General features: G+C 47.7%; 1 protein-coding gene across 3 annotated transcripts in view; it reads left to right on the top strand.

Annotated features, from left to right (window-relative positions):
* The window catches only part of RBAK (RB associated KRAB zinc finger), a 31,426-nt gene continuing 20,534 nt past the window's right edge, over positions 1–10,892 (top strand). The window contains exons 1-2 of one of the 3 annotated variants that reach the window (XM_006941901.5): positions 1–412; positions 10,196–10,254. In XM_006941901.5, coding sequence (XP_006941963.1) covers positions 10,240–10,254 — 15 coding nt within the window. In that variant the 5' untranslated portion in view covers positions 1–412; positions 10,196–10,239. Of the gene's footprint in view, positions 413–8,879; positions 9,018–10,195; positions 10,255–10,892 lie in introns of those variants that run through there. The other 2 variants (XM_006941902.5, XM_019820394.3) reach the window with 2 other exon arrangements.

Here is a 10,892-nt window from a genome sequence, read left to right as displayed (position 1 = left end):
ATCACTTCTCCGAGCTGGGGAAAAGCTGGAAGTGAAGAAAAGCTCTGAGAAGATGCTGTTGTCCACCTCCGCTGCTAAGCACTGTGGAGTTTGATCCTTCCAATCAGGAAGGTCAGAAGCCTCTGATGTCATCGGTCATTCCAGCCTGGCAACCAGTTTGAAGGAAAACACGCGTAACTGCCAGACAGGTGTCCACTTTGGAGATCGGGGTAAAGGATATCTCCTGCCGCCAACCCAGCCTTGGACCATCCTCCAGAACTGTCCTCCAGAGTCTGGACCACTCTCCAGCAGATGCCAGGCTCCCTCCATGCTAAACTTGAACCATGTCAGACTCTCTCCACCCCTCTACTCCTATTTCAAGGCGCAGTCTGGCGGGAGAGGGAGGAAGCCAACAAGGAAATTTAGCAGGAAGGTAAGACCTTGTGAGAGTGAAATCAGTATGTAAAGAAGGTCCCAGGGACATTGATTTGTTGGGTTAAAAGCTAGTTCAAAATGCTGAATTTGACAGAGCTCCTGTGCTCGATGTTTACTGACACTATGTTTACTGATGCGATTCTGGGCTGGAGGGACACTCATGCTCTACTGAGCCCGAGAGACTTTTTGGGGAGACTGTTTGAAGCGTGCTCACACACGCTTCAAATGGTGTCTACAGTTTCTGAAGTCTATGGGTCGCTCCAAACCTGCCCGTCAGTTGCCATTAATCAGCTCCGGTCTGCAGATAAAGTTTGTGAGCCTGTGTATCACTCCTGACCCAGAAATTTCACTACCATTTGTGTATCCTAAGAAGAAAATGGCACATGCACAAAGAGACTAAATGGAAAAATCGCCAGGACAGAATCTGTTTTATTGAGGTGGGGAGACACATGAAAGTATGGATGTAGTAATGCAGATGACCAACTGGTTGGCCCTGTGGTATCAGAGGAAGCGTCGTCTGAACCTCCTTCCTCCTACCTACCTCCTACCTCTGCTTCTCACTCCGGCATCTGAGACTTGCCCTTTCTTCCTTTCCTTTCCTTTCCTTCCCTTTCCTTTCCTTTCCTTTCCTTTCCTTTCCTTTCCCTCCTCTCCCCTCCCCTCCCCTCCCCTCCCCTCCCCTCTCTCACCTACCCTCTCTCCCCTCTCCTTCCCTCCTGTCCCTTCCCTTTCCTTCCTTTTCCTTCCTTCCTTCCTTCCTTCCTTCCTTCCTTCCTTTTTCTTTCTTTCTTTCTTTCTTTCTTTCTTTCTTTCTTTCTTTCTTTCTTTCTTTCTTTCTTTCTTTCTTTCTTTCTTTCTTTCTTTCTTTCTTTCTTTCTTTCTTCGGTAAAATAACATAACATAAAATTTATCATTTTAACCATTTTTAACGGTATAATTCACTGGCATGAGGCACACATGCATTATTGTGCTATTGCGCGGCCCTCGGCACCATCCGTCTCCAGAACTTTTTTTATCTTGCCTGAAGCTGCAACTCTGCACCCAGTAAGGACCACCTCCCCACCTTCCCCCACCCCGCCCCAGCCCCTGGCAACCACCGTCCTACTTTCTGTCTCTATGGACACGGCCACTTCCAGGTACCCCCCATCACGGAAGCATGCAGTGTTTGTCCATTCGTTTCTGACTTATTTCATTCAGCAAAATGTCCTCAAGCCTCATCCGTGTTATAGCTTGTCACAGTTCCTTTCCTTTTAAGGATGCGTAATAGCCATCGTGTGTCTACGTGTTTTTGCATGTTCCTTTCATAATAATATAATAACAATATGATACACATATGTATTTACACACCACATTTGGTTCATCCACCTGTTGATGGACACCTGGGTCGTTTCCACATTTTGGCTCTGAGTCCTGCTTTCCATCCGCTGTGTGAACTTTGATGAGAAGCACATCTGTTATTCAGGACGGGCCTAGAGTTTTAGTTTGTATTTTCATCACTCACGTATTTCTAATTAGCCCCACCCAGGCATAAGTGAAGTCAAATCAGTTCACCCAGAAAACAATGTGGAGGGTTCTCAAAACAGAACTACCATATGATCCCACAACCCCACTTCTGGGCACATACCGAGAGAAAATAAAAGCAGGATATTAAAGAGATGTCTGCCCTCCTGTGTTCACTGCAGCATTATTCACAATAGCCAAGATAACCCGTGTCCATCAACGGATGGATGGCTAAAGAAGATGTAAGGTGCACGCATGGAGATCTGAGGGATATCCTGCCATTTGTGATAACACGGATGGACCTCGAGGGCATTGTGCTGAGTGAAATAAGCTAGACAGAGAAAGAGAAATACTGCGTGGTATCCTTTATGTGTGGAATCTCAAAAAAAAAAAAAAGGTCAACCTCATAGAAACAGAAGGTAAAAGAGAGGTTTGCCAGGGTGCAGACTTTCAGTGATAACACGAATGAGGTCTAAGGATCTCAAATAAAACCTGGGAACCACAGTTGATAACACTGTGTTGTATAAGTGAAATTTGCTAAGAACTTAAGTGTTCTAACGCCAAAAAAGGTGAGCATGTGAGGTGATTGATATGTTAATTAACTGGATGGGAAGAATCCTTTCATGGTGGATACATATATCAAATCACCTGGATGCACGCTTTAAATATCTTTCCATTTTTTGTCGGTTTTACCTGAATAAAGCCAAGACCGTTAGAAAGTAGTTGGTCCAAGGCACAGGGACTGAGCGTCTCCTTTGTTTGCAATCGTCAACTTTCAGACTCGGACGAGGTCTCAGAGAGCATGCAGACAGCCTTGGGGTTCCTGCACAGTATCCTTGGGCCCGGGGCCCTCCCACAGGTCCCCACTGGTGGAAGAGGCACTGCTGTGTGAAGGACACATGACTCATCCCTGGAGAAGTTCAACTCCTAGGAAGCCAGTTTGCACTTAAATTTCATTCATGATGCTTTCAGCCATCATAGCTGGTTGGGTCCTTCCATAACAAAACGGAAGGCCACTCTTCCTCCTGATGAAGCTAGCTTCCCAATACTAGAAGGCAGATGCTCTGTCCCTATTCAAGTTTCTCTTCTGTGCCATGAAGGCCTGGATTACTTTGAAGAAGGGGATTTTTCAAGACAGTTTGCATAGTCCTTTCTCCCCCACTACCTTGTCTGGATGTTCCACAGTTAGGCAGGGCCCATCCTAAGATACACTGTTGGTACATTGCCCAAAAATGGGCTAACCAGCTCAGACGGGGAAGAGCAAACTGTTACTTCTTCTCTGTCTCTTCCCCCCACGGAGGCAGTTTAATATAACAGTGGCTGTAGCTACTGCAGAAATATTGGCAGGATGAAACAGAAGTGCTTTGCAAATGCAGTCCTTCTGGCGTGAGGACCACATGGGGAAAGTAACTGAGATACAGATACCGGATCCAGCCTCATTGGTTCTAGTTCAACAGAACTGGGGTAGGGCCCACTTTAACTTATTTTTTTTTTATTTTACTTTTTAAAGTTTATTTATTTATTTTGAGAGAGAAGGAGCAAGCTGGGGAGGGGCAGAGAGGGAGGAAGAAACAGGATCCCAAGCAGGCTCCACACCATCAGTACAGAGCCCAGTACAGGGCTCAAACTCACGAACCTTGAGATCATGACCTGAGCTGAAATCAAGAGTCGGTCACTTAACTGACTCAGCCATCCAGGTGCCCCTAACTTATTTACTGATGCACATTCAGATTTGGAAATCTCTCTGTGGGACATGCCACCCAGGTCAGAGTAATAGGGATCCTTTTTTTTTTTTTAAGTTTATTTATTTTGAGAGAGAGAGTGAGTGGGGGAGGGGCAGACAAATAGAGAATCTCAAGCAGACTCCACGCTCAGCACAGAGCCCAACATGGGCTTGATCCCGTGACAGTGAGATCGCAATATCCAGAGTCAGATGTTTAACTGACTGAGCCACCCAGGCGCCCCAGGGCAATGGGGGTCCTAAAGAAAGCAAAGCCACACTTGCATGAAATAAGCCATGATCTATACCTGACATGCCAAGACCATGGTCAGGCCTTGAGTCCAAGGCTGAGGGGTCCTTTGGAACCAGCCTTCAATCCTCTGGCCAGTTTATTGGTGACAACCTGTCCAGCCGCCTGGGTGCCAATTTGGATACAGAGACCCATGAGCAGAGTTCATCCTTTGTGACTGTGCATGTACTGGTGAAAAACTGCTCTCTCCACTAGGAAGTCCTGTCTCGCCAGGGGCTGCTCACCCTGGCCTGTCATTCTCTAGTGAGTGATGGTCTCTGTACTTCCCTCCTGTGACCTGTAAAACCTAGGGAAAACCCTCAGAAGACGACACAGAGTGTCTGGGATGGGGAGATGGGATGAGGTTCTTGATACTGACCTCTAAGATCTGGTGTCAGAAGCTAATCATTAAAGTCTTTAACTTTTTTTTTTAACAATTACATGTCAAGTTTTAAACACTGTGTTAAATTTCTTTACAGATTTTTAATGTTTATGTATTGTTGAGAGAGAGAGACAGAGTGCAAGTGGGAGAGGGTCAGAGAGAGAGAGGGAGACACAGATCTGAAGCTGAACTGTCAGCACAGAGCCTGATGCAGGGCTCGAACCCATGAACCGGGAGATCATAACCTGAGCCAAAGTCAGACACTCAACTGACTGAGCCACCCAGGCTCCCCTTGGTCTTTAACTTTTATGCGCCCCTCCACCATGTCTGACACACTCTCAGTGGGTCCTAAAATCATGTTAGTTGTAGTCTGATATCATTGCCTCTCTTAAGTGCTATAAAATGTTATCTACACACCAATGTGCCCATTTATGGTTTCAAATCTTGTTTTGAGATAGTTATCCTTTATAAGGCATTTTCAGGAGGATTGTCTCATTTTCTCTGTTGAGTTGAGAAAACAGGGTGCTGGGATTTGTCCTTTTTTAAAAACTAATTTATTTGAGAGAGAAAGAGACAGACAGACATTGGGAGAGGGGCAGAGAGAGAGGAGAAAGAGAATACTCAGCAGGCTTCATGGTGTCAGCACAGAGCCCAACACAGGGCTCGAACTCACAAACCATGAGATCATGACCTGAGCTGAAATCAAGAGTCAGATGCTTAACCAGCTGAGCCACCCAGGCGCCCCTGAGTTTTGTCTTTGAGAAACAAAGGATGTGAAACTCAAAAGACTGAAGCGGGATCCCAGGTTTCACCTCGACTGCTCTGATTCAAGTCCTATATCCCGTTCATCCCATTCTCTTCTCCATCCGCCCAGACAATCTGGAAGACATAAGCCAGTTAGTATGATGTGCCTATCAAAAGATGGAGGTGGGGGTGGGGAATGGGAAAGTAGTGGTTCTATTATAAACTAGTATGTGCCCTTGGGCAAATCCTTCCTCCTTCCAAGCCCCCATTTCTTCATCTATAAAATAAAAGGTGTAGATAAGATGATCTTTAAGGGCCTTTCCCACAGCATAAGCAAAGCAGTGAGAAAGCACTTGTAGTGAATTTGATGTGACCGGGTACACAAATGCTGTGGGTGAATTGTGTGCCCCCATCCCCACCACCCTGTTCATGTGTTGAAGTCCTAACCCCCTAGTACCTCAGAATGTGATCTTATTTGGTGGTTAGGTCTTTACGGAGGAAATCAAGTCTAAAAAAAATGAGGCCATTAGGATGGGCACTAATTCAGTATGGGTGGCATCCTTATAAAAAGGGGAAATTTGGACGCAGAGACACTGAAGTAGAGGGAAGACAATGTGATGACACATGGAGAGAAGATGGTCACCTACAAGCCAAGTAAAGAAGATGGAGCGCACCCGCCCCCACCGCCCTCAGAGGGAACCAGCCCTGTCCACGCCTGGATCTCAGACTCCCAGCCTCCAGAACCGGAGACAATGCACTTCTGTGGTTAAAGCCACCTGGTTGGTCTTACTTCATTACAGCTTCCCTGTAAACTGATCCAACCAGTATTTTGAATAAGAGGGAATTCAGATTTGACTGTTACTGTCCTGACACTTCTGGCGACCATTCCATTAAAGCAAGGCATGTCCCGAGGCTCCAGAGAAGAACCAGTTCTTTCAAACAAATGAGAAACCTTGGACTTTTTTCTTAGTCTCTCACATTTCCTGGTCATGGTGAATATGTTAGTTTCGGGAAAAAATGGGTGAAAGACTTCAAGAATGGTTTGCAAATCTTGAAGATGGGTGCTGGTATCTTAATAAAATTGACACATTACAGAGAAAAGAAAACAAACAGGAGCAAACACAGGCCACAACTTAGAAAATTAAGGGTGGGAAAGGCTTCTTCAAGTACAATGTCAACACATGAGAAATGTGAGGAGAGCCTGAATGATTTGAACCCAAAAAAATAATGTCCGTGTGATAGAAAATGAAAGTAAAAGATTAAGTTAGGAAGATTGATGATGAATTGGGAAAATATTTGTATTTTATACAAATACAGAAAGAGAAGGCTTTATTTTTTTTAATGTTTATTTATTTTGAGAGAGAGAATGTGTGAAGGGCAGAGAGAGAGGGAGAGAGAGCGAATCCCAAGCAGGCTGCGCACTGTCAGCACAGAGCCCCACGTGGGGCTTGATCCCATGAACTGTGAGATCATGACCTGAGCCGAAATCAAGAGTCGGACACTTAACCAACTGAGCCACCCAGGTGTCTCCACCCCAAAATAGAAAGCTTTATATTGTCAACACTAATAAGTGAAGCCACATTGAAAGGCAGGCCTCTGCTGCTTCTGGCCCAGGTGGAAACATAGGGTCCAGATTTGCCCTCCCAGCTTAAATACGTTTTTAGAAGGCGGAAATATATGATATATGAAATGACAGGTTTTAGCCATTTGGAGAGAGGGGTGAGCCTTGAGAGTGTCCAGTTCGCCACCCAGAGAGTGTCCAGGCCAAGGTACAGGGGAGGAGGAGTGGGGGAGCCCAGTGGGTCTCTGAGTTGCAGGGACAGAGTTGCGTGTTGGGGCGCCCATGGCAGCCAGGGTTCACAGGCAGAGAACCAGAGTGGGGAGAGGCAGGAGGGCATCCCAGTCTTCGGCTGAAGACTGAGCCAGTCAGTAAGTGTAGGGGAGGCAAGAGCTGGAGGCTGGGCCAGGTGGATGGGCACTCTGCCTGTCTTCTCCAAGAAGCTCAGCGAAGCTTCCATCCTTTACCTGGTGAAAGTGGAAAAGAACATGGAAGAAATGTGCCTGGAGGTTCTCCTGGCTCAGGCCCAGGTGAGGTGTGGTCACCTCACTCAAATTCCAGCATTCAGTTCGTGAGAATTCAGGCACAGGCCACATTTAATAGCAACAAGAGCTGGGAAAGACTGTCCCTGGCTAAGTAGTCACTGCCAAGAGAAGCTTTGGGAGAAGCACGCATTTTGTGCGGGATTAGTTTGATGCAACAGCTCAGCTAGAGAAATCAGGAATGGGTTATGTGACCACTCATTTGCATGCATCAGTACCTATTACTACCATTTAAAAGAGCAATGCCTTGAGAAAACTTGAAATATAAATACTTCCTCTGTCGATTGCATATGTATCTAAATATCCTTAGAAGCTAAATAATTATCTTGCCAGCATTACAACCCAGGAAGGTTTTTCTTAAGGACCTGCGAGCCATCTCTTTGAAATGTAAACCTCTAGGAAGCTATTGTCCCTCTCTGTCCCCACAGGGGGCAGGGAGGTCGTTAAGCATGGGCTCTAGGCACCTTGCTTTGAGCTGTAACTACCTTGTTGTTGGAGAAATGTGAATAGTTTGCTTTATCCTTTGAACAGAGACAACTAGCACGAATGGGCACCCAGATCACCAGGTGAATTTAGGATGAACTATGAAAGCATTAAGAAACAACTGGCCAAGAACGTGGTTATATAATTTCACCAAAAAAAAAAAAATAATAATAATAATGATAAATCATCGTCCTTATCCCATTTTTGAAAAATGACGTTTTAACCTAACATAAACTTAATTCTCTTTGACAGGTAAGATCTCAGGTATCTGTCGTCGTCGTCTTCTTCTTCTTCTTCTTCTTCTTCTTCTTCTTCTTCTTCTTCTTTCGGTTTGTGTGTATTTCCTGATTGTTTTACAGTCTTTACGCATTAGTTGTGCAATCTGAACAAGCTACATCTTCTATTTCCTTCTCCCTCTTGGAAAAACCATGTGCCCATAGATACTATTACTTTATGTCATGGCTGGGTATTAATTGTATCCCAGCGTTTCAGTGAAACTTCTAATATTTCAGTGACGTGCACATGGTACACCCTTTCCTTGTCCCCTCCTGTTCGTGGGGAATCTCAGTGCCAACACGAAAGATCTCAGGGCAAGCAAAGGACCAGGGATCCAGGACGTAAACACAGCCCGCTACTCTAGGCTACACCTTCCCTTAATCCCTAACAGAAGCGAAGACAAATGGAAAATTGGGTCCCAGGTCCAGGCGGTCAATCCCCTCCACACAGCGCCCTTTTAAGCACCAGATAGGGTGGAGACATTCGAGACGTCCCCTAACATGTGGGCGCTTAGACTTATGGGAAACAGAGTCCGGGTATTGGTCCCGCTCCCGAGGCGGACTCCCGTCAGGAGCACCGCCGGCGTCGTCCTGCGCATGTGCGACTCGCCCTGTGTGCGTGTTCGCGCACGCGCAGTTCCGCCGCGCCGCTCTCGCTTCCTGTCCGTGCCCAGGTCACCGCTGGCCGTGCTTCCCAGGCTTCGGCCTCAGGCGGGCAAGGACCCCGGGGCCTGCGGGGCTGCGCGCCGTCCGTCCGGGCCGGCACCCAGCGGGCGCAGAGCTGTGCGGGCCGGGCGGAGTCTCGAGCGGAGACCCCCAAGCGCGAGCCCCGGAGCCCGCGGGCTGGGCCGGAGGGGCCGGGCGGCGGCACCGGCGGCGCAGGGCGGCGGGGCCCGGGCCCGGCCCGTTTGCACCCGCGGCGGTTCGGCCGAGGCTCGCGGGACGGCGAGGTCCCAGGCGGCCGATTCGGGCCCCGGGACGGTCGTCGGCCCGAAGTGAATTTGTCCCGGAGGCCCAGATCCGGCTCCTCGGGAACGGCGGCCCCGGGAGGCGCCGCGCCAGCTCCGGAGCCCTCGGGAGCCTCGGGGCAGCTCGGCAGGTCCCGACGAGGTAGGTCGTGGGCTTTCGGGCCTCTAGGCGGTTGTGCATCTTGTGGGCCGCGCCGCAAACCGAGGGCGCGAGCGGCGGCCAGGGAGGGATGGGCTCTCCCCGGGACTCGTGGGGCCCAGGTTTCCTGGGAGCGCAGGGGGTCCCCGCGTGGGCTGCGGACGTTCTGTGTCCGCTCCGTTCTCCAGTCCCGATACCCCTTGCTCCCCGTGCCGCCCTCTCCGTCTTCCAAGCGGGTCTCTAAGCGTTCCTGAGCACCTGTGCTGTGTGCTCTAAGTGTGTGCCGACCGCGCCGGGCACTGCCCTGTGGCATCCGCCAGTGCAATGCAGGACAAGCCTGAGAGGGTTTGCTGCTGCTGCTGCGGCCGCGGCCGCTGGGGTGACAGAGGAGGAGGTTGGGCCTGAGAAGGGAGGTGGCTCTTGCAGGGTGACCGAGTCTATGGGTGGGATTGTGGATGCGACTCAACTCCTGCGCCAATGTGCTTCCACTCTGTTTAAGTTTTCTTCTTACGTGCAATGATAACCTAGTTAAGTTAGATAATATAAAAACAAAATCGTGCCTTGATGATGCCCATCTGTCCCGTTTTGGAGAGCTAATATTCTTTTTTCCTCTGGATACTTTGATTTTAAACAGTTTGAAGACACAGTAAGAAAATTTGTAAACGGTGTAAGGGGAGATTTTTTTTTTTTTTGGCAACATTAATTTAATGAAGGCAAACTATTTAAAAAAGGAATGAATATTTATATTAACCAACGAGGGTAACCCATCTAAACATCTCCTGTGGGGCGCCTGGGTGGCTCCATTGGTTAAGGGTCCAACTTCAACTCAGATCTTGATCTCATGGTCAGTGAATCCGAGCCCTGCATCAGCGTCTGTGCTGACAGCTCGGAGCCTGGAGCCTGCTTTGGATTCTGTGTTTCCCTCTCTCTCTGGCCCTCCCCTGCTCACGCTCTGTCTCTCAAAAATAAACAAACATTAAAAAACTTAAAACCAAACATCTCCTGATATGTGGGAGTAACAGGTATGCTTTGTGTTCCACCTTTGTCACATCCTTAGCTCCTTGTAAGTGTTCACAGGGTGTCATTTTATGAGCTTTTCTTTGGCGGTTACTATGCAGGATGCTCCTGCCTGGGCAGGCCAGATTACCCATGACTTCTGTTATTTCTTTCTCCTTCCCTAGGTCCACCGTTAACAGTCTGTACGCATTTCCAAGAGCAGTAGAAAATGAATGAGTCCCAGGTGAGCTTTCCTTTGTCTGTATATATTCTCTTACTTGTTTTTTAATGCATTTTAGGAGGTTTACATGGTTCCAGATTTTACAGTGGGAATGTAGAAATAAATAAAAGACATCATCGTGTAAAATAAAATTGTTAGGATTTGGATCGGCACCCAGAGTCCTTGTTGAGTTTATGTGTGTAGATAGTGGGCTACTTCAGGGCTGTGGGGGTAGAGCTACAAATATTTTTTTTAATTTTTTTTTTTAATGTTTACTTTTGAGAGAGAGAGACAGAGCTTGAGCAGTGGAAGGGCAGAGAAGGAGATAGAGAATCCAAAGTAGGCCCCAGGCTCCATGTTGTCAGCACAGAGCCCGACATGGCGCTCGAACCCACGAACGGCGAGATCGGGGAGATGATGACCTGAGCGGAAGAGGCTTAACTGACTGGACTGCCCACGTGCCCCTATAGCTACAAATGTAACTGATGTTCCTGACAGTTACAGAAAAGGAAGAGTACCGCCCATTACGTGATTTGTATTGACTGTAAGAAGAACCCAGTCTGTTACTTGTGGGTTTTAAAGATTTCCCAAGACTTGAAAAAAATTTTCTTGTTAAAATTGAAATAACCAGGGATAGCTTTCCCGGTAACAACCTTTAATGT

This window comes from Felis catus, chromosome E3 (genome assembly GCF_018350175.1).
Source record: "Felis catus isolate Fca126 chromosome E3, F.catus_Fca126_mat1.0, whole genome shotgun sequence".
Classification (NCBI taxonomy): domain Eukaryota; kingdom Metazoa; phylum Chordata; class Mammalia; order Carnivora; family Felidae; genus Felis; species Felis catus.
The sequence above is the reverse complement of the archived record's forward strand: the minus strand, read 5'-3'. Positions and strand labels throughout refer to the sequence as shown.